Source organism: Hemitrygon akajei, chromosome 7 (assembly GCF_048418815.1).
Source record: "Hemitrygon akajei chromosome 7, sHemAka1.3, whole genome shotgun sequence".
In the NCBI taxonomy this organism is placed as follows: Eukaryota; Metazoa; Chordata; class Chondrichthyes; order Myliobatiformes; family Dasyatidae; genus Hemitrygon; species Hemitrygon akajei.
This window is the reverse complement of record NC_133130.1, coordinates 65594521-65620797: the sequence shown is the minus strand read 5'-3', so window position 1 is coordinate 65620797 and position 26277 is coordinate 65594521. Positions and strand designations below refer to the sequence as shown.

The window sequence follows — 26277 nt, the reverse complement described above, 5'->3', positions numbered from 1 at the left end:
TCCTCTATTTCCAGCAATCTCTACCAGTTTGCTGCTCATGATGTGCTCTCCTTGTTGTGAATGACCCTGACATTTTGATTCCCTTTTAGTTTAATACTCCACTCAATTTTCATTTTAATGAATGTGTCCTTAGCCTCCTGTGTTTCAGTGAAGCCCAATTTAAGTTTGAAGAAAACCATCCAGCTTCTGACAGGGTACAGTATGACCTTCCACATTGACTTCCAAGAATTCCAGAGAACCACCATTTCATTTAATATTGTCAACACTGAGAATTTACCTTTGGTAACTTCATATAATCTCCTTGTTTCTACTTACACTATTTTTAGGCTGACTTTTTTTTGTGACCTATTTCATCAATATTGTCAGGCCTGCTAAATGTTTCTAGCAAACACAAGGAAATCTGCAGATGCTGGAAATTCAAGCAACACACACAAAATGCTGGTGGGACACAGCAGGCCAGGCAGCATCTATAGGGAGAAGCACTGTGGACGTTTCGGGCCTGACAAAGGGTCAGCCCAAAACGTCGACAGTGCTTCTCCCTATAGGTACTGCCTGGCCTGCTGTGTTCCACCAGCATTTTGTAAATGTTTCTAGTGATTGTTTTAATCTCTGATTTCAATCTTCCACCATTTCTATTAGTGTGTGTTAAAACAGCAATAGATCATGCCATGACTTCACACTATCAATGCACTCATTTATTTGGTCTCTCTCACCTTCCAGATAGCACGTATATGGTTGATCTCTGCTCTCCTTTTATTGAATTCTAAAGCCTGTTGATCAAAAATTTATATGACTAAATGCATTTTATTCTTCAGAATATTAGTATTTTATCACTCTTTCCCAAAATTTGGTTATGAAATACATGAGGTTTAAATGTTTTCCCTTTTTTTTAATAGATGATGAAGGAGCCACTCCTGTTAAAAGGAGACGTGTAAGCAGTGATGAAGAACATCTGATGGACAACAGCACAGGACATAGCACGCCCAGCGACACTCGGACAGAACCTAGGGATGCATTAACTCCGGGCAGTACCTCAGACACTGAAACTAGAGACTCAACAGTCATTGATCCAGGCACCGAGCAAGACCCACCAACCCCTGATCCTATTTCTATTAAAGAAGATAAATTGGAAGTTTCTTCCTTGAGTGCACATGAGACATTAATCAGCAATAGGCCCCAGGACACTGTAGAACAATTGCAGGGAGAGGATGCAGCAGACAATTGTAAAGTGGTGAAGGAACTATTAAGTTCAGAAAAGGAAACTAGTGTGAATGAAGATGATTCTGACTCTCCCCCTACACCACCACCTGCTGCTACAGTTTTATCTGATCTGACTGACCTTAGGAACTGTGAGGCTCAAAATCTGGCGTCATTTGACCCAGAAACAGGTTTATCCAACAGCTGTACCCATTCCAGAGGACTTTTTAACATGCAACAGCAGGACCTTTTAGATAATTTGTGCAGGACCATTGAATCTACTATTAGTGCAGTCACACGAATATTGAGCAGAGGGAACCAACCCACTTCTTGATGAGACTACTAGCATGACTAGTTTTGTCCTTTTAAATACAGTTTGAGTTTAGTTTAATTCTGTTCTGCCTGTTGAATCTGATGCTTTGTGCTTCACTGTCAAGTGACATTTTTCCTGCTTGAATGCCTGTTAGCTATTTGTATGAAGAAGCATCTCAGCCATGAGAGAAATCCAGTGTGTTGCAGTTATGCGCTTGAAGATGTGATAAGTGGAAAACTAAACACAAATTTCTAGATAACTTAATGCAAAGGCATTTACAGCATATTTCTCAAGGGAAATCATATTAATGGTCAGCTTTTACATATAAGTAATTTGTTGTGGCTTTTCATCCAGATTTGGGGTGTATCTAGATGTGAAGGGTTACGGAGATTTTTGTTCTTCTCACATTGTATGATGTAATTTAAAATATTGCATTTTTACTGTGTATAATATTGTGTCTTTTGTTGCCGGTTTTTGTACTCTATTAAAGGAGGCCAAGTTGCCTCAAATCTCCGTGGTTCTATTATCCAAATTAAGTTGTTTACTTGTATACTAAACCAACCACGATTAATTTGATTCTGTTAAGAATCCTCTGTAGACATGAACTGGCATAAATAACGTGCTTTATCTGACAGGTTTCCCATGGTGGAAATAAAGCACACAAAATAAAAATTGGAACTTTATATTGTTCTCCATGTTTTTTTGATGCACACAAATTGCCAAATGTTATGAATAAAATGAAGACAATAATGGATTAATATTTGAACTATTACAAAATTAAAATGAAAATTACACTAGTTCATTCTCTTTTTGTTGATTGTAATGAATGGAAAGATCAGTAATTTTACAGTAGTGTTTTCAATCAAAGTGGATTTAATTCATTTCTAACTATTGAGGTATTTATTCATAACTATAAAAATCACTGCTGTATCAAAACCCATAAGCGTTTATTAGAATTTCCTTTAGATTACTCTGATACTCAGTGATATCATCGTAAGTCATACCAGCAGCTATATTTCAATTCAACTAGATACTTCAAGTGCTCATGGTCTAAACATATTTTAATGTTGAGGATTATTTGCTGTATTGAACACATAGATGTATGAAGCACAATGAAAAGGTGAGTTCTATCAATATCCTGAGTTTTTTTTTATTATTATTTCAAAATTATTTTTATATATTGTGCTAATGGGGAGTTGCATTGCCATAATTGTTAGAGATAGTCCAGTCAATGAAATTAATGTGGAAATATACACAAATGGATTTATATGGAATACACAATAAAAGTTTTTAATTTTCTTTATTGAGCTTGAGTGCAGAATAGGCCTTTCCGCCCCTTCGAGTCATTCTACTCAACAGTAACCTGATTTAATCCTAACCTCATCACATGACAATTTACAATGACCAATGAACCTACCAACCAGTACATCTTTGGACTGTGGGAGGAAACCAGAGCACCCGAAGGAAACCTACGTGGTCACAGGGAGAGCGAATGAATTTACAGGCAGCAGGAATTAAACATGGGCTGCCTCTACTGTAAAGCATTGCGCTAACTACCACACTACTATGTTTGTTTGTTCTAATTCCAGATAATCTGGAAGCATTGAGTGAAAACTTCGAGGGGTCCTGTTAACAAAAGGATGCTTTCCATGTAGGAAAGTTGTCTGAAATGGAAGCAAGGGACAGGAGTGCAATAAGACCACATATTCTGAACTGATATTGCAACTGTAAAGGTTTGTAGCCTTTTATGTAAAAATAGTTTGTATCTTTTCATTATATTCATTTCCTGCACGAGATTATTCTCACCTCTTGACATGAGGCAGTTTTAATATATAGTGCAGATAATTTGTATTTACTCAGAATGATATTTATACCCCCACCCATTCCATATCCTGCTACTCAAGAACATGCTGTGAAATAGTTTTTAGTTAAAAACGAACTGAGATAATCCTGCAAGGTCATCAGCAGTGAGTGCAAGTCAGCAGTTTTACACCAGTCATGCTTCAGCCACTCTGGACTAATGCTTAATATGGTTAAAACATGCTGAATACAATCTCAAAATGCACTCTGATAAATAGCATATGTGTGGAATGCATGAATGTATAAGTATGGTTAAAATGTTGAAGGTGTGCTGTGTACTGTGCTACTGAGGTGGAATGATAGTACGTTTACAGGCTTCTTTGTATTTGAAATCAAGTTTCTTGTTGCTTACCTAGATGTTACTGCTTCCTCTTCTTGCACGTGCTCTACATCTATTCATCTACTGCTGTCAAGAGCAGGGGCTACCTGGTTAAGAAGGATGTACTATGCACCTCTGAATTTGAATAGACACTAAAATGCATTAAATTGGTGATAACTGCCTCTACAAATAAACGATTAGGGCAATTTCTCTGCTCTGAAAGTAGCATCTACCTTTATGGTGGCATGTAATGACACTTATTTCTGTTCTTTGGGTCTGAAAGGATTTGAGGCGTGGTATTGCCTTGCGATCCCATGCCTGGGTTTCCAGTCAATGAGTAGCTAAACATTGCTTTCTGATTTGTTTTTTCTTTTGAGCTCTGTCATGGCACACACACACCATTTTTTTTCAGTTCTTATATTACTTCTCTCTGTCATTGCTACCTGGCTTGTTCAGCATATCCAGCATGTTCACTTTAAGTCTGTTTGTAAGTACTGGAGATGATTAAAGAGTTTGGAGCATGAGATACAGTGTCTACAGTAAAAGTTTGGTGTCTGGTCATTCTGTTTCAGGGAGAGAGACATTGAACATACTGTATTTAAATGATGGTGAAGGTAATTTACCAGTTTAGTACACAATTTTGGGAGATGTACTGAACTAGGTCATCTTGACTATGGCTGGCAGTTCCGTAGGAATCTGCCACTATACAGCCACTCATGTAAGTACAGGCTTACTCCCAAACATTGTATGTAATACATGCCTGTACACCATGGAGTCAGGCAGCAGAACCCCTCTCCTGCTTCTCGATTCGCTGTGTGTATATAATGCATGATTTTGATTATGACTTGTACTACTGGAAATTCAGAGTAATATTAAGAGCAGTATACATTTAGTTTTATGCATCAGCTTCTTGCTTGAAATGGGAGGTATGTCATGATGTAATGTGCTTTACCATCTTCTGAAATCAAAGAACAGAAACCAGTTTAATACCAACAGTTACACCGGTATTTTCAGAGATGAAAGACAATAACCTGCTAGAATAGTAAGTGCTGTATGGTGCTGGATAAGTCACAATAACTAGTTTCAGAAGCAAACGACTTCTGTATTTTCCACCATTGGGTAATTTGATTATATGTCTGCAGGATTTGGTTTTAAAAATTGATTACATGACAAATGTCATTCAAAATAAGCTTTAATGTCATTGCAAACTTTGGAGCTATTCATGTGTTTATAATCAATTCTATAATAATGGTCTTGTATGCCACTGTTTGATAAATATCTTTCACAAGGTTCACTTAGATATTTCTAAAATAATGTACAAAGTATCAAAAGTGATATCTAAATGAGTTACTGAACAGGCAACAACTTAATTTTAGATGCATAGGGTGAATATAATTACTATTCCAATTGCTTTTAATCTACTGGCTATTCAGTCAATTATTATTATTGGTTGTTGATTTCCTGAAAACATACCTGAAAATGCACATTCTGCACGGGCTGCAATGCATTTCAAGCAGGAACTATAAATGTTTTACAGTAGCTGTTTGTAGATGAATTATGTGTGAGATGAACCGTAAGACATTCAGATTACTGTTACTGTTCAATTTGTGTAATTATCCGTAAGCTTTTTTGGGCCATCAGCAAAATTCCATGTTTATAGTTGTTCAAATGAATAGTACAGAATTGCTTATGTTACATAGTAAATGTGAAAATTAAGGATAAAAAATGATTGTTTTAGTCAGCGAGCTTATTTTTGGTACAACTTTTTATATTGTATAAACTAATGTAATTAGTGCAGAATGCTAGAAATGGCTTTTAAAATTATCACTTTTCATAAATTAGTAGAAAATGTAATTCAAGGAATTTCCACCTGGCAATCAAATTCAAATCAAATATGAAGCTAAGAGGTAGGAAATTTTCATCTATAAATATACAACCCATTCTTTCCTTCGAGTGCTGCAAGATGGCAGCAAACCAGATTTTAATTTTTTTTCCTGAATTGCCCAGCAATTTAAAGTTTAAGTTGAACCATTTTATGCCAAGTAATCAAATCTGCATACTTGAAGAATTAACTATAGTTCACAATTATGAACTTGCTGTTATTTTTAGAAAGCCAGAAAAACTACACTAAGAAGTTTAGTGGAAAACACCTCCCCATATACAATAAGTGCAGTTTGGCTATTTGAATTAAATTTGAATATTGTCAAGTGCAGAAGAGTTAATTATTTAAATGGCATAAATTGTTTAAATATCCATGTTATAATCTGGATAATCTACAGAAAAGTTATGAAAACTATTCGTGCACTGTACTTAATTAGATGTTTAATGTTAATAAACATGCACATTTAAATTGCTGTGGAGGTTGGCATTTATCAAGAGTTCATTCCTGTTGATTCTGGGATCCATTATGTGGGGCGCAATTGAGATAAGCGGGCCTTCGACCTAAAGGTGAGAAAGTAAAACACATTCAATCTTTGGTTAAGCAAATATGACACTTAAGATGCATATTTCATGCTATCTGCTAATTAAAATGATTGCCTTATGCAATTGGAGCTAACAAAGCTGTGAAGTGACTACATCCCACAGGAGGTAGTACTTGGTGCCATTTTGTTGAACTGTTATCAACAGCCAACTTGCACCTCTAACAAACAAGGTGCACTATGGCTGGAGAAAGTAATGATGACTGAAAAGGAGCAGTAACCAATGTTTTCTGACACTGCTGGCAATGGCAGAAGTGTAGAGGAATGTGTTCTACCTTTGGGTCTTCCAACTAAACTATGGCAACTTGCACACATACTTAATTCAGCCTCGAAGCTGCACCACATTTGGCAACACTATTAGCTGTTTTTTATATCACATCTGTTGAACTCAACCTGTTTCTAACCTGTAAAATCTACGTAATGTTATTAGTGTAGTCTGAGAAAAGCATTATTTGTGTAACTGAATCAGTTCTCAATCATTCGTGTCACAACGACATTAGGCTGTCCTATATTTTATGCCCTTAGTAGGTCCTTTACATGAAAAATATTTGCCATTGCTACAACTCCCGATTAAGTACCCACTTGGTTACCACAGACCCTTCTATATTAAAACTGTGATACAGTACAAGTGACACAAAAGAATTTATGTACACCCTAAAATTCAAATGGAATGCAAAAATTTCTTATCAATGTAGATTACATGTAATCTATATTTCCATTAGATAGGTATTGTAAAAAGCCTTTAGACAAGAACTGCTTTATATCTATGTTCATTTAAATCACAAAGCCAGAAATCCAGTTTACCTTATTATGTTTTGTGATGAATTATTCTGACGTGGTGTTGCTGGTTGACAGACTTTAAACTGAGATTCCAGTCGGGAATAAATGCCACCAGCAAACTGCAAAAATTGTAGCATATTTAAAATTACTGGCTTTATCATAGTATTGCATTTGATACAACAGGTCAATGTCAATACTGTGCTTCATTGATCCTCACTCATCAACATACATGTCTACTACTTCCTCAGTCTACCATCCTCTAAGTTGTTTCTTTTTAATTCTGTAATGGGCTTTAATTACTTTGTGCTTATACACCCTAGTTCTAATCCTCTGGCACAATGCCCACCTAATGTCACATTTTTAAAATCTCAAGTTCATACCCTAGTGAGCTGCTTGGCCCTAGTAGCTAGTCCAGGATTGCTTATATCATACATTTCCTGTTCTCTCACTCTTAAATACATTTCATAGCCATCCATCCTAGTCACAGAACACGACAACACTGTAATCTGCCTAATCCCTTTGACCTGCACCCGGACCACAGCCTCCACATACCCTCTCATGCATGTACCTAACCAAATTTCTCTTAAATGTTGACATTGACATTGCATCCACTATATATACTGGCAGCTCATTCCACACACTCACCACCCTCTGAGTAAAGAAGTTCTCCCTCATGTTTCTCAATCTATGACCTCTAGTTCTATTCTCACCCAACCTTGGGGTAAATGCAAGCAGGCTTTTTCCACTACCTATAACTCTCATAATTTTGTATGCCTCATTCAAATCTCTCCTCATTCTCCTATGCTCCAGGGAATAAAGTTCAAACCTATTTAATCTTTCCCCATAACTTGGGCCCTGAAGTTCCAGCAATATCCTTGTATATTTTCTTTGTACTGTTTAATAAAATCGTATTTATATCTTTCTGTGGGTTGGTGGTCAGAACTGTATATTGTGCTCCAAGTTTGGCCTCACCAATATCTTAATACAGTTTAACATAATATCCCAACTTCTGTACTCAATACTTTGACTTATGAAGGCCAATGTGTCAAAAGCTCTCTTTACAACCCTATCTACCGTGACAACACTTTCAAGGAATTATCAATCTGCATTCCCAGATTCCTCTGTCCTACCAGGCTCCTCAGTACCTTAATGTCAACTATGTAAGTCCTTTGCTAGTTTGGCCTCCCAAAGTGCAACACCTCATACTTCTCTGCAATAAATTCCATCTGTCATTTTTCAACCCATTTTTCCAGCTGGTCCAGACCCTGCTGCAAGTTTTGACACCTTTCCTTTCTGTCCACTACACCTCCAATCTTGGTATCATTGACATATTTGCAGATCCAGTTTACCATATTAGCATACAGATCATTGATGTAGATGACAAACAACAATTGACCCAGCACCAATCCCTGTGGCACACTACGGAGTCACAGGCCCAGTTAGAGACCAAAGGCCACGTCTGCAGCTACATTTTAATTATCTGAAACTTTGACTATTCCTTTTCCTCCACAGATGCCTTCTGATCCACCGTGTTTCTCCAGCTGCTTAGATTTTGCTCTATATTACAGCACCTACAGTTTCTGTGTCTTTAATTATCTTGCCATTTATATCTTTACTAGCATTTGGCACTGGTAATATTCTAGAGGTTAGTACCTTTTAGAGGTCCTGCTTTTTAATTTGTTCTCCAAATTCTGTTGTAGGATTTCATCTCTTTTTACCAAGGACAGTGGTGCCCGTGTGGACCACAGCCTCATTTCCTTATCCTTTCAGCTATTGAGTGGACATCTTCGATCATGATGCCAGGGAGATAACACATCATCCTGGCATCTTGATACAACACAGTGTCAGGGTTGTATAACCATTTCCTCATGACTCCAGAGCTCCAGGTTCAATTCTGATGTCCAATGCTTTCTGTATATAGTCAACAAGGAAAAGTAGTGGGGAAATAACATTGGTGTGAACCAGCAAATGATCTCCTAGGTTGTAAGGAAATACATCTATGATTATAGAAATAGTTGTCTATTAAATCCACGATTATGACTTTGTGCTCATCCCTCCTGAGCCACCCAGAACCAGGCTCCTGTACTCTTAGACCATAAGATATAGGAGCAGAATTAGGCCACTGGCCCATCAAGTCAACTCCGCTATTCAATCATGGCTGATGCTTTTTTTCCCGCTCCTCAGCCCCACGTCCTGTAACCTTTGGTGCCATGTCCAATCAAGAACCTATCAATTTCTGCTTTTATTTAAGGCCTACACAGCTGCCTGTGGTAAAAAAAAAATCCACAAATTCACCACCCTCTGGCTAAAGAAATTTCTCCTCATCTGTTTAAAATGGACACCCCTTTATCCTGAAGCTGTTCCCTCTTGTCCTAGGCTTCCCCCACCAAGGGAAATACTCTTTCCACATCTGCTCTGTCCAGGCCTTTCAACATTTGAAAGGTTTCAATGAGATCCCCCACCCACATCCTTCTAAATTCCAGTGAGTACAGCCCCAGAGCCATCAAATGTTCCTCGTATGATAACCCTTTCATTTCTGGAATCATCCTTGTGGACCTCCTCTGAACCAATACCAGCACACCTTTTCTTAGATGAGAAGGCCTAAACTGTTCATTCTACTCAAGGTGAGGCCTCAGCACCACATCCCTTCTCTTGTATTCTAGATCTCATGAAATGAATGCTAACACTGCATTTACCTTCCTCACCACAGACTCAACCTGCAAGTTAGCCTTTAAAGTGTTCTGCACAAGGACTCCCAAGTCCCATACATCGCAGTGGATTTTCTCCATTTAGAAAATAGTCTGCACATTTATTTCTACTTCCAAAGTGCATGACTATGCAGTTTCCAACATTTACCACTTTCTTGCCCATTCTCCTAATCTGTCCAAGTCCTTTTGCAGCCTATTTCCTCAACACTGCCTGCCCTCAGCCAATCTTTGTGTCATCTGCAAACTTGGCAACAAAGCTATCTATTTTATCATCTAAGTCATTGATATACAACATAAAAAGAGGCAGTCGCAACAACGACCCCTGCAGAACACCATTAGTCTCTGATAGCCATCCAGAAAAGGATCCTTTTATTCCCACTCGCTGCCTCCTACCAGTCAGCCAGTGTTCTAACCACACCAGTAACTTTCCCGTAATACCACGGGCTCTTAATTTGATAAGCAGCCTCGAGTGGGGCACCTTGTCAAAGGCCTTCTGAAAGTCCAAATATAAAATATCCACTACATCCCCTTTATCTATCCTACTTGTAACCTCAAAGAATTCCACCAGGTTCATCAGGCATGATTTTTCCTTAAGGAAACCATGCTGACTTTATCCTATCTTGTCCTGTGTCACCAAGTACTCCATCACCTCATCCTTAACAATCGACTCCAACGTCTTCCCAACCACTGAGGTCAGGTTAACTGGTCTATCACTTCCTTTCTGCTGTTTTCCTCCTTTCTTAAAGAGTGGAGTGACATTTGCAATTTTTCAGTCCTCTGACACCATGCCAGAGTCCAATGATTTTTGAAGGGTGATTACCACTAACTCTTTCAGAACCCTAGGGTGCAGTTCATGTGGACCGGGTGACTTACGTACCCTTGGGTCTTTCAACTTTTTGAATGCCTTCTCCCTTGTAATAGTAACTGCACTCACTTTTGTTCCCTCACACCCTGCTAGTATCTTCCACAGTGAAGACTGATGCAAAATACTCATTTAGTTCATCTCCGTCTGCTTGTCCCCCATTATTATTTCTCTGGCCTTATTTTCTGGTGATCCTATATCCACTAATGGTCTATCCACTTGGATATTGTTTGCTAACTTCTTTTCATGTTTCACCTTTTCCCTCCAAATGATTCTTCTGATTGCTCTCTGTAGGTTTTTAAAAGCTTCCTGATCCTCTATCTTCCCGCTAATTTTTGCTTTGTTGTATGCCTTCTCTTTTGCTTTTATATTAGCTTTGACTTCCCTTGTCAGCCACAGTTAAACTCTTTTGCCATTTGAGTATTTCTTCATTGCTGGAATACATCTATCCTGCACCTCCCTCATTTTTCCCCAGACACTCACACCATTGCTGCTCTGCTATCATCCTTGCCAGCATCTTCCAATTCACTCTGGCCAACTCTTTTTTCATACCACTGTAATTTCCTTTACTCCAGTGAAATACTGCTATGTCAGACTTTACTTTCTCCCTATCAAATTTATAGTTGAACTCAGTCATATTGTGATCACCAACTCCTAAGGGTTCTTTTACCTTAAGCTCCCTAATTGTCTCTGGTTTATTATATAATACCCAATCTAGTATAACTGATCCCCTAGTAGACTCAATGACAAACTGCTCTAAAAAGCCATTATCGATATACATGTTAAATCTCTCATGACTGTCATAACATTGCCCTTTTGACACAGCTTTTCTATTTCCCATTGTAATCTGTGGTCTACATCCCAGCTACTGTTGGGAGGCCTGTATATAACTGCTTTAAGGTTATGCCAGCTGTCTGCACATATTTACGACTCCCTATTTGTATTATCCAGAAAATCCCTGGCTTTGTGCTACAGCAAATCCAACTGCCACTACAGCTGGAAATGTCCAGTGACCAAGACAACCACACATGCAGGAAGTGTTCACAACTTTCCACACGCCATTGGATGTGCATTCCACTAGACAGAGCAGACCTGTTTTTCTTAACTATACATTATTTATAAAGCATAAATAACTTTTTATTACTGTTCCGGAAAGACAAATTCCTTTAGGAAGGCAAATAATTTTTCCTTTTCTTAAATGGATAAGGTCAACTTGCTTCTCTCAAATTTCAAAGAATGGAAACAATTGTTTAAAGCTCATCTCAGTTGGATTTGTTTTACCCAAACTCATGCACTCAATTACCATTGATCCAGTTTAAACCCTGTTGGAAGTATTTGGTGAACAGCAAGCACCTCCCACTTAAAAATGTGATCTAAACAAGTAGCAGCAAAAATTTAGATCTTTGCTTCCCCCACCACGACCCAAAATAAACCTATCAACAGCTTGTTGCTTGGATTTCCAGCATCTGCAGATTCTCAGAGGTAGTGTCCAAGGGTACAATGTCCATTTAGGAATCAGATGACAGAGGGGAAGAAGCTGTTCCTGAATCGCTGAGTGTGTGCCTTCAGGTTTCTGTACCTCCTACCTGATGGTAACAGTGAGAAAAGGGCATGCCCTGGGTGCTGGAGGTCCTTAATAATGGACGCTGCCTTTCTGAGACACCGCTCCCTGAAGATGTCCTGGGTACGTTGTAGGCTAGTACCCAAGATGGAGCCAACTAAATTTACAACCCTCTGCAGCTTCTTTCAGTTCTGTGCAATAGCACCCCCCCCCCCATATCAGATAGTGATGCAGCCTGTCCACAGTACATCTATAGAAGTTTTTGAGTGTATTTGTTGACATACCCAATCTCTTCAAACACCTAATGAAGTATAGCTGCTGTCCTGCCTTCCTTATAACTACATCGATATGTTGGGACCAGGTTAGATCATCAGAGATCTTGACACCAGGAACTTGAAACTGCTCACTCTCTCCACTTCTGATCCCTAGATGAGGATTGGTATGTGTTCCTTCGTGTCTTGTGTTTGTGATAAACTTTCCTATTACTGATGACTCCATGAACACAACCATGAAACAATGCTCAGGAGATTTTTTTGCATCTAATTTCCCAAACTGATTAATAGATAGGATCAATCACCTATTTTCATGTTATTTTTTTCTAACAACTTACCTCTTTTCCTTCTTTCGTCTTGGTGCGATCAATTTTTTCTCCATACCTAACCTTTGTCAGATGTCCAATTATTTCAACCATCCTTCGTTGATCTAAAAGGTAAAGCCTGCATTAACTTCAAATATTTGATTCTGCTCCTGTATTAATTTCTACAAATGTGATTATATAATTACCATTAAATTGAAAACAACGGAAATTTCACACTACAGCAAAAGTATTAGAAAATAGTGACCAGCAACAACAAAGTAAGTTGAAGCTAAAATGTACTAAGTACTGAGTTGTTTGATGCCATGAAAGACATCCACTATGTTAAACATTGATATACATTGTAAGCAGTGGTTAATGTACCTTCCTCTCTTTGGGCATCCTGATTATATCTCATTGAACGATTACAATCCCACTTGCTTTTCTGAAAACCAACCCTAACAAAAGAAGAAACTGAATTACATCAATGTACATATTATAGCCCCTTATTTAGGGTATTTATATCTTCTCTAAAACCTGTAACCATGCATAAATTCAATGCTGCTCCATTCCTTAGCTCCTGGTCTGATGACACCTTGCTCTGCTCTTTACTTCCTTTTCAACTTATCCACTGCTTCCATTATTAGTATTTTCATCCAATATTAAGGTCTACGTAAATGCTAGAGCAAAACCCTAGGGCAGAGTTTCAGATCTCTGGATCATGAGGATCTCTTCTGGGGAAGGTATGACCTATAGGAAAAGGACAGGTTGCACCTGAACCCAAGGAGGATCAATATCCTTGTGGGCAGGTTTGCTGCTGGTAGTGGGGAGGGTTTAAACTAATTTGGCAGGGTGGTGGGAACCGAAGTGAAGGGGCTGAAGATGGGGCAGTTGCTATACAAGTAGATGCAGTGTGTAGTGAGATCGTGAGTAAAGACAGGCAGATGATCAGGCAAAATTGCAGTCAGTGGAATGAGCTAAAGTGTAACATGGGGGCAACATCAGAAATGGTGATGAGTACAGGACTGAAGGTGTTATATTTGAATGCACACAGTATTCGGAATAAGGTAGATGATCTTGTAACAGACAGAGATTGGCAAGTATGACTTTGTGGACATCACTGAGTCATGGCTGCAAAAAGATCACAGATTGGAGCTTAACATCCAAGGATACACATTGTATTGAAAGGACAGGCAGGTAGGCAGAGGGGTTGGGGTGGTTCTGTTGGTAAAAATGAAATCAAATCCTTAGAAGATGTTGAATCCACGTGAGTAGAGTTAAGAAACTGCAAGGATTAAAAGACTCTAATGGGAGTTATATACAGGCATCCAAAAGTAGCCAGGTTGTGAAATGCAAATTACAATGGAGGTAGAAAAATCAGATGAAACGATAGTCATGGGGGATTTCAATGTGCAGGTGGTTTGGGAAAATCAAGTTGGGGCTACATCTTGAGAGGAAATTTGCAGAATGCCTATGAGATGGCTTTTTAGAACAGTTTGTGGTGAAGTCCCTCGGGGAAAGGGTATTCTAGGTTGGGTGTTGTGTAATGAAACTGATTTGATGAGGGAGCTTAAGGTAGAAGAACACCGAGAAGGCAGTGATCATAATATGATATAACTCACCCGGCAGTTTGAAAGGGAGAAGCTAAAGTGAAATGTATCAGTATTACTGTGGAGTAAAAGAGGCAGGAGAGAGGAGCTGGCTAAAGTTGATTGGAAGGGTACACTAGCAGAGTTGATTGCAGAACAGTAATGACAGGGGTTTCTGGGAGTAATTCGGAAGGTGCATCCCAAAGATGATAAAGTATTCTAAAGGACGAATGAGCCAACCATGGGTGACAAGGGAGGGCATAAAAATAAGAGGGGGCATACAATATAGCAAAACTTAGTAGAAATTTAGGGGAATTGGGAATCTTTTAAAACCAACAGAAGGCAACTTAAAAAAAGTGATGAGAGAAAAGATTCAATTTGAGCATAAAGAAGCCAATGATATAAAAGAGGAAACTAAAGGTTTTTCAGATATATAAAGATTAAAAAAGATTGGATAGGAGACAAAGAAATGGTGGACAAACTTAAGTATTTTGCATCAGTCTTCAATGTGGAAAACACTAACAGTATGCCACAAATTCAAGAGTGTCAAAGGGAAGAACAGAGTGCAGTTGCTATTACTAAGGAAACGGTGCTTAGAAGGCTGAAAGGTCTGAAGTTAGATTAGTCACTTGGACCAGAGTGACTACTCCCAGGGTTCTGAAAGAGGTAGCTTAAGAGATTGTGGAGACATTAATAATGATCTTTCAGGAATCACTAGATTCTGGAATATTACAAATAACACTCCACTCTTCAAGAAGCGAAGATGGCAGAAGAAGGGAAATTATAGGCCAGTTAGCCTGACTTCAGTGGTTGGGAAGACACTGGAGTCCATTATGTAGGGTGATATTTCGTAATACTTGGAAGCACATAATAAAACAGGCCAAAGTCAGCACGATTTCCTTCAGGAGAACTCTACTGGCCATATTCTGTCCCAAATAAAATCCACCTTGCTTATTATCTCAATTCTTCCTGACATATTTTTCCAATTCCTGACTCTCTGTAGAACATTATCTTTCATCAAGCTTTTGATAATTTCTCCCAACAAATCTTCCTTTGATTTTTCTTCATGGTTGCCTCAGTACTTACAGCATTCACTGCAATAGGATATTTTCCTATTGTAGAAAATGTTGTAACAACACAAGCTGTTGTTTTCTGGTAGCAAGAGTCAAGTCAGTCCATTGGTGAATGGTCTACTTTCTTTGCTAAGATGATACAAAAGTATAATCTTCTTACAAACTTCAAATTTGGTACTTACATGAAAGGAGATCCATCTCGAGCAGATGCCTGGAATAACAAAATAAAACTTTATTGTAATAAAAAGCTTTTTGTTGGAAGACCCATTTGGGTTGGTTTTATTAAATGTAAATATAAACAATGAAGTTAAGAGCCAATCAGCCCTTAAAATCCATTCCACAACACCAAATAGTAATATGTTCATCCATCTTTGTTTCCATGTTTTTTTCAGATAGGAGTGCAATTGAATTTCTGGACACAGCTATGCAATACTTAGACATATAGAAAACCTACAGCACAATACCGGCCCTTCGGCCCACAAAGTTGTGTCGAACATGTCCCTACCTTAGAAATTACTAGGCTTAACTTATAGCCCTCTATTTTACTAAGCTCCATGTACCTATCCAAAAGCCTCTTAAAAGACCCTATTATATCCGCCTCCACCACCGTTGCTGGCAGCCCATTCCACGCACTCGCCACTCTCTGAGTAAAAAAAACTTATCTCTGACATCTCTGTACCTACTCCCCAACACCTTAAACTTGTGTCCTCTTGTGGCAACCATTTCAGCCCTGGGAAAAAGCCTGTATCCACACGATCAATGCCTCTCATCATCTTGTACACCTCTATCAGGTCACCTCTCATCCTCCTTCGCTCCAGGAGAAAAGGCAGAGTTCACTCAACCTATTTTCATAAGGCATGCTGCCCGATCCAGGCAACATCCTTGTAAATCTCCTCTGCACCCTTCGTATGGCTTCCACATCCTTCCTGCAGTGAGGCGACCAGAACTGAGCACAGTACTCCAGGTGGGGTCTGACCAGGGTCCAATAGCTACAACATTACCTTTCGGCTCCTAAACTCAATCCCACGATTGATGAAGGCCAATACACCATACGCCTTCTTAACCACGGAGTCAACCTGCACAGCTGCTTTGAGTGTCCTATGGACTCGGACCCCAAGATCCTTCTGATTCTCCACCTTGCCAAGAGTCTTACCATTAATACTATATTCTGCCAGCATATTTGACCTACCAAAATGAACCACTTCACACTTATCTGGGTTGAATTCCACCAGCCACTTCTCAGCCCAGTTCTGCATCCTATCAATGTCCCGCTGTAACCTCTGACAGCCCTCCACACTATCCACACCTCCTCCAACCTTTGTGTCATCAGCAAACTTACTAACCCATATCTCCACTTCCTCATCCAGGTCATTTATAAAAATTAAGAACAGTAAGGGTCCCAGAACAGATCCCTGAGGCACTACACTGGTGACTGACCTCCATGCAGAATATGACCCGTCTACAACCAATATAACTCGTCTACAACTTCTGAGAACTTGGACGACACTGTCCCAGGACTGCTCATCAGTAGGAACCACCAGAACAAGATGGACTTACCTTCATAGTGCTTGATAAAAATGCTTTTCAGGCAAATAGATAACTGACCTTCACTAATCTGGCTACACTGTACAATTTCTCTCCCAATACACAAGCCTGAGGCTGAATGGGATTGTGCAATGCCACCTGTTAAAAATCCAAATTCCCAACTCCCACATCCACTCAGCTGGCTATATCCCAACCATAATTTCTTTTCTCTTTATACAATGACAATCTGATTTCTCTTCTTCCCCCCCCCACCCATCCTTATATTTATGATGAAAGTGTCCTGATGCTCCGATCTGCCTCAACTTCGTATCATGTAGGATCAAGCTGACTCCCACTCCACCAGCTCCTGACCCTGACACATCAACCATTCATGCAAAGCTCATCTAACTCCGCCCTCCTTAACGCAATGTCGGATCTGATTGTCAAAGCCACCATTCCCTATTTTAATCAAGTAAAGTGATCCGCTTCCAAGTTTCACACACAAACTATTATTAAAGAGAGAGTGTTGCATATTTCTACTCTTCTTGATGGGTGGTAGTGCCATCACTAAATTACCTAGCTCTAATTTATGATTATACCTCCTTGTCCTGGACTGCCATCAAGGAACTTGGGACATTTGCTGCTTGTGTTCAATAGAAATCTTTAAATAAGGTCTGATTAGAAACAAATGCAGTAGAATATTTCCTGCGCATATCATTTTTACCTTCCATCTTTACCTTATCTTTTTTCTGTGTAGTAGGAGATGCTGCTGGCTTCTTTGCTCGATTGGTAATTTTCTTATACTTTCTTGTACCTGCATGGGAGGAGAGAGGAAGCAAACTTAAAAGCTTGGATACTGTCTGTACTGAAAACTTCAAGTACCAGTAATGCCAAAGCATGATCCCATGCATAGGCTATAAGTTATTATGTTTTGCAACTTCAAAACATTGAACTAATTCAAAGGAAGACACAGGAGTCTGAGAATGCGGGCCTAACTTCATCTTTAAGTGAGGTATGCTTGTATCACACGGTAGTGTGCTGACATATGCAATTCACGTATTTATACATATAGTTTGCAATGAATTATTTAAATGAACAAGAATGCTTAATCAATACAGTTGTAAAGGATGAATTACACCTCACTGTGGTGCATTACCGAATCTTCCACCTAAAAGTTATGATATAATTGTTCTTGTAGCAAGACTGATATTTTGTAAGATATTTTCTTTTGTCATACCATGAGCTAGTCACTAGCACCAATTTTAATTTTAATATCATAATTATTCTAATCATAAGAATTACTTTATAAAAAAGTTTTGTGACGATGTGTGAATGCTTACATTGTTCACTTGCATTCAAAATACACATCTTTACCTTGTTTTTTTGTCAATTCTTCTTCATCTCCTACTTCATCCTCAGTTACTTCTGAACCTGTGGTGTACTCTTCATCTTCAGAATATAATGCTTGTTGCTTCTAAAAAGAAATAATTTAATCCAGTGTTTTTGGATGTTCAGCAATGCCTTTAGTTAAGGTTAGTTTTAACAGGATAGACAATACTTAATATATACCAAACTTCACAAGACTTTAAGAACAGTACACATTTGTTCCACTCAGTAACTGAAAAAAGCATATCAACTATACAAATTTTTAATTTACGTTGAAATAAACTGGACGAACAAAAGAAATATTACAGAAGAATCACGGCTGTCAATGAAGTTTCACACATTTTTCAGCTGAGATTGTTGATGAAAACATGCTAAAATTGGCAGTGACCAACAGAATGATATTAATAATTATACTATGTTAAGGTACTTCCCATTCTTTAAAGTGAAGAGTTGGTCTAATAAAAACATGCAACTCCATGCAATTTAATTTGTAAAATCTGCAGATATTAAAGCTGTAACCACAGCAAACATGATTACAAAGTCCAGGTTGTTAATGAAAAACTGTTCAATGTTCACTAATTTTAACAAAATATAATATGTAGTTAAATTCAAACTTAAGGAAATATTGTGATCTGCCAATCGAAGCGCTGTTTATTTTGCATGAAGTTTGTTTTGTATAAACTTCACTTCCTGTTTGTAAGCTTTTTTTCTACATCATTTCTTGCACGGTTTAATTTGGATTTCAACTTGGAGCAAACACGATAGAAAGGCACCCTTCTTCATCTACTCTTTATTTGTCCTTGAAACAGCAATATCTGTGAGTCCTAAGCTTTCTTAATATTGGTAAACATTTAATAGGTGTACTTTGAAGGAAGTATTACATTTATCATTCATCGCTATTGTTATCATTGTGCCACGAGTTCACTGTAGTCCATGGCATAGCTATATTATGTTGCATGTGTGTATTACCTTGTTTACCACTGATCGTGAGAATAATTGATAATACAGGTAGAGTACCCCTTATCTGACATGCTTGGGGCTGTAAGTATTTTGGATTTTTTTCCAGATTTTGGGATATATAATGACATAGCTTGTGATTGTCATCATTTCCGACTCTGAGTTTATGTGCTCCTGGCAAACAGTCTTTGTCTTACCCTTGTGGATTACACTTAATGCAGTTAACAGTAAAAATTATTACATACCGTTAATCTAATGAAATTATAATGTGTGGAGTAATAAAAGCAGCACAGCAGCATTGGGAGAATGTCTGAATCAGCAACAAACAACCTACACAATAGGGATCTTCATTTTTCACTTTATACAGTGTTTTTCTATTTTTCACTAACTTCTGTTCATTACATATGTGAGGTCACTTCTCACAAGACCTGTGCATCGTCTGGGAACCTTCCTAGCATCTTGTGGAATTTTCCATTTGCAATGTTATGCCAACACTCAAAGAAAAAATTTGGATTTTGGCATTTTGGATAAGGGGTACTCAACCTGTAGCACTATATTCAGGCGTACAATGATTCTGTATTGAATCTAATAACCTTCTGCAGTTTCACAAAGTTTTCTCATTAAAAACCCTAAAGAAAGCTTCTGACTCGGGTGATTTTTAAGAAGGTGTTTAACTCCCTGCCTGGCTTTATACACAATACACTGCAAGGGCAATGGACTGTAAATCGGATTCTTGGGATTAGCAGTGCAATTAATGGAAGTCAAAAGTTCCTCCTCTCTGACCACATTACAGCCTCTGCATATAAGGTGAGCTTGAGAATTGGAATCCAAAGATAGCTACATTAATTTATTTGATGTATTACTCAGCATCTTCTCTCTCTCACTCACACAAACACATACAAAGATTCATTTTAGGAAACAGAAGTGTTTCTGACTCATGACCCCCCTCAGACAGGAGATTCATAACAATATGTTGCTTTCATAGTAAATAAGCCATACAGCTCCAACTAAATAAGTCTGTATTCAAAGGGCTAACTGAGTTATAGTTTCACTGAGAGAACTGTACTGTTCATTCAAACAAGTTAAATCAATTGTTGGTTTACAGTGGGACATTATCTCAGTTGAGTATTTTCCAGTCTGCTATCCATAAAGATACTAACAATGTCATCCCCATATTGCAGTTGCTTACAGGTAGAGGGTAATAGTTCTTATTCATGAGTTTCTGATCAAGATGACACCAGGTTGGGATGTCCATCAAGGTTGTAGATCAGACTTAGCTGTTTTCTGACATTTGTAGGGAAGGTTTTGGGGACAGAATGGGGAGATGCGGTCAGTTTAGGGATAAAGGATGGGGAGTTGGGGTCAAGGGCAGTAACTGGAGTCAGAGGAAAGCGTGATCTCAATTGTCAATGACCGAAGTTGGTGGGCCCTATAAACAAGGGCTAGTGACCCACCAGGTCAGCAAGTCATCCCAGGACTAGAGGTCAGTATGAGCAGGAGGCATGAGGGCCAGTAAGCCCAAAGTGAGCAAGTACAGGGGGTTAGAAGTCTGTGCGAGGCCTGGACTTAAGGGTCCTGTGATCAGTGACTCCTACATCAAAGCCCAAATGTCAAAGACTAAAGTCAGGAAGTCTGAGAGTTGACCTGGTGGTTGAAACCCTAGGTTGATGTGTTCGGAAGTCAGAGGCCTAATGTCTGTGTCCCCGAGGAAAGAGATAGCAGAATTAAGCATTCAGCCCATCTAGTTTACTCTGCCATTTGATCACAGTTAATTCATTTCCCTCCCAACCCCATTCTCCTGCATTCTTCCCTTAATCTTTTTTCATCTTAGATTCTATTCAAGAATCTATTAACCTCTGCCTTAAATATATTCAATCATCTAGCCCCCACTGCCGTCCGTGGCAATGAATTCCACAGATTCAATACCAATAGTTGACATGATTCCTCCTTATCCCCACTCTAAATGGACATCCCTCTATTCTGAGGTTGTACATTCTGGTCTTAGACTTGCCCATGATAGGAAACATGCCCTTCACACCCACTCTATCTAGGCCTTTCAATATTCGATAGGTTTCAATAAGATCGCCCCTCGTTCTTCTCAGTTCCGGTGAGTACAGGCCCAGAGACATCAAACGCTCCTCATATGATAAGGCTTTCAATCCTGAATCATTTTCATGAACCCCTTTTGAACCCTCTCCAATGTCAGCACATCATTTCTTTGATAAGGATCCTAAAACTGCTCACATACTCCAAGTGAGGCTCACCAGTGCATATATTTCTTTGCTTTTATATTCTAGAACTCTCAAAATGAATGCTAACATTGCATTTGTCTTCCTCACCACCGACTCAACCTGCAAGTTAATCTTTAGGGAATCCTGCACAAGGACTCCCAGGTCCCTTTGCACCTCAGATTTTTGAATTTTCTCCACATTTAGAAAATAGTCCATGACTATTTACTTCCCAAAACTGTGTTCCATTTGCCACCTCTTTGCCCTTTTTAATCTATCAAAGTCCTCTGCCGTCTCCCTGCTTCATCATTACCTGTCCCTCCATCTATCCTTGTATCGTCTGCAAACTTGGCCACAAAGCCATCAATTCCATCAACCAAATCATTGACATACAACATAAAAAGAAGCGGTCCCAATACCGATCCCTGTGGAACACCACTAGTCACCAGCAGCCAATCAGAAAAGGTCCCCTTTATTTCCTCTCTTTACATCCTGCCAATCAATCAATGCTCTATCCATGCTATAGTATCTTTTGTGTAACACCATGAGCTCTTATCTTGCTAAGCAGCCTCATGTGTGCCACTTTGTCAAAGGCCTTCTGAAAATCCAAATACACAACATCCACTAATTCTCCTTTGCCTATCCTACTTGTAATGTCCTCAAAGAATTACAACAGATTTATTAAGGAAGGTTTCCCTTAAAGAAATTATGCCTGACTTTAGCCCATTTTATCATGTGCTTCCAAGTACCCCAAAACCTCATCCTTTACAATCAACTCCCAACATCTTACTAACCACTGAGTTCAGACTAACTGGCCTATAATTTCCTTTCTTCTGACTCCCTTCCTTATTGAAGAATGGGGTGACATTTGCAATGTTCCAGTCCTCTGGAACAGTGCCAGAATTTAGTGATTCTTGAAAGATAATAACTAATGCCTCCACAATCTCTTCAGCTACATTTTTCAAAACCCTGGGATGTAGTCTATCTAGTCCAGGTGATTTATCAACCTTCAGCCCTTTCAGCTTCCCAAGCAATAAACTTACTTCTGTCCCTGACACTCTTGGACTTCTGGTGTACTGTTCGTGTCTTCCATAGTAAAGACTGGTGCATAATACTTATTAAGTTTGTTTGCCATTTCTTTGTCCCCTCTCCAACATTATTTTCCACCGATCCAAAATCCATTCTTGCCTCTCTTTTACTCTTTATATATCTGAAAATAATTTTGGTATCTTCTTTTATATTATTCACCAGCTAACCTTAATAGCTCCTTATGGTTTTTTTACTTGCCTTCTGTTGGTTTTTAAAAGCTTCTTAATCCTCTAACTTCCAAATAATTTTCACTCTGTTATATTCCCCCTTTTTTGCTTTTATGCTATCTTTAACTTCCTTTGTCAGCCATGGCTGTGTCATCCTGCTTTTAAATACTTAATTAGGATGTTTGTATTGTTCACCTTCCGAATTACTCCCAGAAACTCCAGCCATTGCTGCTCTGCTGTCATTCCTGCTAGTGACCCCTTCCAATCAACTTTGGCTAGCTCCTCTCTCATGCCTTTAATTCCCTTTACTCCACTGTAGTACTAATACATCTGACAATAGCTTCTCCATTTCAAATTACAGGATGAATTCTATCGTATTATGATCACTGACTCCTAAGGGTTCCTTTACTTTAAAACTCCCTCTTCAAATCTGGTTCATTGCACAACACCCAATCGAGAAGGCTGATTGTAGTGATAATTGCTTTTACTTTTTAGAAATACTATAATGCACTTTTATTCAGTGCCAATAGTCACTACTTAAAGATATCCTCTGAGACAAGCTCCTTAAGGGGTAGCAGCAAATTTTAAGAGAGTTTGAGAGGCGACCTATTTAAAAAGGAACATATACTTTCAGTCCATTGTTCCATTGAGGTGGTGCTGTCCAAACAAAAAAATAGTGTAATTTATCTTCCCTAAAACAACAGGGGTGTGAGGGCCAGAGAAACTCCATAAATCACTAAACTTAACGAATACTTAACTCCTACTCATCAGTCTAAATTCACCACTGCAACTGGATGTTGGACTTTCTAACCAACAGACCTCAGCTAATCAGGATGCACAACAGGACCTCCCTCCCCATCATTCTCAACACGGGTGCCCCACAGGGTTGTGTGCTGTCCACTCTGCACACACACAAATGTACAGCCAAATACCCACGTAATCATATTGTCATGTTCACCAATGACATGACAGTGGTGGGTCTTATTACCAACAATGATAAGTCAGCCTACAGGGAGGAGATAGAAGAGCTTGAGGCCTGATGCCAGGCAAATAACCACTTCCTCAAAGTCAACAAATTAGATGATTATCGACTTCAAGGGAACTCGCACCACTCACACTCCTCTTTACATCTGTGACAGTGGAAACTGAGCAGTTTCAAACTCCCAGAAGTGAAGAACTCACACAGCCTCCCCTACACAATGTGCATCAATAGTCACATGCTTCTGCAGATGAGTAGTAAAGACCATCCTACAAGCTCCATCACTGCATGGTACAGAAACTACACTGTGGCAGACAGGAGGCTCTACAATGGGTAGTGAAAACTGCCCATTGCATTACCAGCACCAGCCTACCCGCCATCAAGGGCACATACGTATCTACCAAAAGGTACCAGAGGAAGGTCAACAATATAATGAAGCATCCCAGTTACCCTGCTTATGGACTGTTTGTCCCATTCCCATTAGGGAGGAGGCTAGAACCACCAGACTCAGAAGCAAGTTTTCCCCAAGCAGCGAGGCTGAATAACACTTCCACCCACTACTTCATCATTTCCTATCAGAGGCACTTTATGTACATACAATCAATGTATATAAGCTATTTATATTTTTTAGTACTTTCTTCTTTATCTTACTGTAGCTTCTTTTGTTCTGTATCACATCCAGAGTAACAATTATTTCATTCTCTTTTAAACTCATGTATTGGAAATGACATTACACCATCTTGAATGTTGACAGTAAACAATCTAGAACAGGGGTTCCCAATCTTTTTCATGCCATGGACCATTACCATTCAGCAAGGGTCCATGGAGCCCAAGTTGGAAAACCCTGATCTGGAAGTTTCTCGATAAGGCACAAAGTAGGCAGTCAACAACTTTATACAAGAGGAGATTCAGTTCCATGTGCTCTAGTAACACCTCTCAACATCTCTATTGCGTGTCAGCATAAAGGCTCAGATCAGTTCATATTTCTGCCAAATATTATAAAAGGTAAAGTCAGTTGCTACTTTTCCTTCATCAAACTCACTTTATTAACATGACTTCACCTCTTGCCCCACAATCAGCTCAGACCATGAGTTCTTACTACATTTCTCAAATGCTCTATTTGCCCATTATATACATTTGATAAATGTGCACTCATCCAGAAGTTTGCTGCCTGTGGTGTAACACTCATAATATCTCACATGCTCACCAATCTGCAATAGCTCCATCATAACAACATCTCAACTTCATCTCATTTTGCCTTCTTTCCTTTCTAGCTTGTGTTTTTGTCCTACAAGCCTCCAGGTACTTTGTTGCCTGCACATTTTATTGCCATCCAAGAGATCTGCAAGAGTGGCATAGCTTCTGGGTTCCAACAACTCTTTTGGGCATTCCACATTTTCAGAATCAAGAATTTTTTTGGTCATTAAGATCGAGGAATTGGTGGCCACAGGCCCAACCAGCATCGGAGGGCAGTGCATTAAAGACATGCAAGTTAGAAGAAGTGCAGTGGTTATTGATCAGGACCGGAGGGCAAGGAGGTGGGCTGTGGCTAAATAAGTCAGAAATCATTGTCAAAGGATGAATACACCTATCTGATAGGTGTCCTAACTCTATGCTCCCAATTCAATGTGGCCCATGTAGCTCTGCATGCTTCAACATGAAAGCTGCATGAGAAAAAGGCATTATCTAATGGCCCAGGACAAGAAACTTGTTGTAAGGGTGGCTCACCAAAAATTACACTTCTTGCCAGAAATTTGAGACAAAGAACTTGAAATGATTAGTTTCACAACTTACTTTGCAGAGGGAAAAATAAACTATTTCCAGTTAGGAATGCTGGTAAAAGAACTATGTATTTGAACTATGTTTATGAGATGTCCATTTCTTCAGCCTCTCCATTAGCAGCATTTAAATATCCTGCTCCTTTATGATAATGGTGGATGACACTTCAAATTAAGCTTTTTGGCTCAGTATTAATTTTTTTTGTGATTACATTCTTTCAATAACTTCCAGTTTTTGCTGCATTAGAAGTGATACATAAATGCAATGTACGGTCATTGAGAATGCTCTCATTGACAGAGATTAAATGCTTATTATGCCTGATGAAGAAAACTTGAAACATAACCTATAAAACTACCATTCCAGCATTTACTATTTACATGCAACTCAACTACTACTTCAACATTTTAATATTAACATGCAATACTATTCTCGAACTGAATGTTAGTAACTATTTAACATACCAGCTGCAAACTCCAGTTTTTCAAAAGTGAAAACTATAAAAGGAATACAGAGATTGTGAAACCAGGAAAAAAAAATTACAAGATACCCATAAGCATATACTTAACATTATAATGGTTTCTAATGAAATAATTCTGAGTATTGTAGATAAACCTTCAATGAACATCTTAAAGTTTTAGTCTTAACTTTTGAAGTTAAGCATAAAATACTGAATGTGGTAAGTTGTTTTGATTGCTGCTAACTGAATCCACAGCCGTAAATAAACCCTGTTTGGTTGTACACTGATTTTTAACGTTCTGAAAAGTTCCGAAGTGCTAAAATCCATCAAACCACTGTTGATGATTATCTCGTGGTAAATACTTAAACAACTGACATTGCATATCGTAAATCAAA

At 38.8% G+C, this 26277-nt stretch overlaps 2 protein-coding genes across 14 annotated transcripts in view; one reads left to right on the top strand and one right to left on the bottom strand.

The window, feature by feature from the left end:
- The window catches only part of usp34 (ubiquitin specific peptidase 34), a 300100-nt gene extending 297907 nt beyond the window's left edge, over positions 1-2193 (top strand). For all 3 annotated transcript variants that reach the window (XM_073051066.1, XM_073051065.1, XM_073051064.1), the window contains one exon: positions 897-2193. In XM_073051066.1, the coding sequence (XP_072907167.1) occupies positions 897-1531 (635 nt within the window). In that variant the 3' untranslated portion in view covers positions 1532-2193. The remainder of the gene's footprint in view (positions 1-896) is intronic.
- Positions 2194-4865: 2672 nt separating this feature from the next.
- Positions 4866-26277, bottom strand: part of sanbr (SANT and BTB domain regulator of CSR) — a 73314-nt gene continuing 51902 nt past the window's right edge. For 10 of the 11 annotated variants that reach the window (XM_073051067.1, XM_073051075.1, XM_073051074.1 and 7 more), the window contains 8 exons: positions 25887-25919; positions 18215-18314; positions 17578-17654; positions 15499-15527; positions 13039-13112; positions 12691-12782; positions 6974-7068; positions 4866-6131 (listed from right to left, as the gene is read on the bottom strand). In XM_073051067.1, the coding sequence (XP_072907168.1) occupies positions 6095-6131; positions 6974-7068; positions 12691-12782; positions 13039-13112; positions 15499-15527; positions 17578-17654; positions 18215-18314; positions 25887-25919 (537 nt within the window). In that variant the 3' untranslated portion in view covers positions 4866-6094. The remainder of the gene's footprint in view (positions 6132-6973; positions 7069-12690; positions 12783-13038; positions 13113-15498; positions 15528-17577; positions 17655-18214; positions 18315-25886; positions 25920-26277) is intronic. The other variant, XM_073051068.1, reaches the window with a different exon arrangement.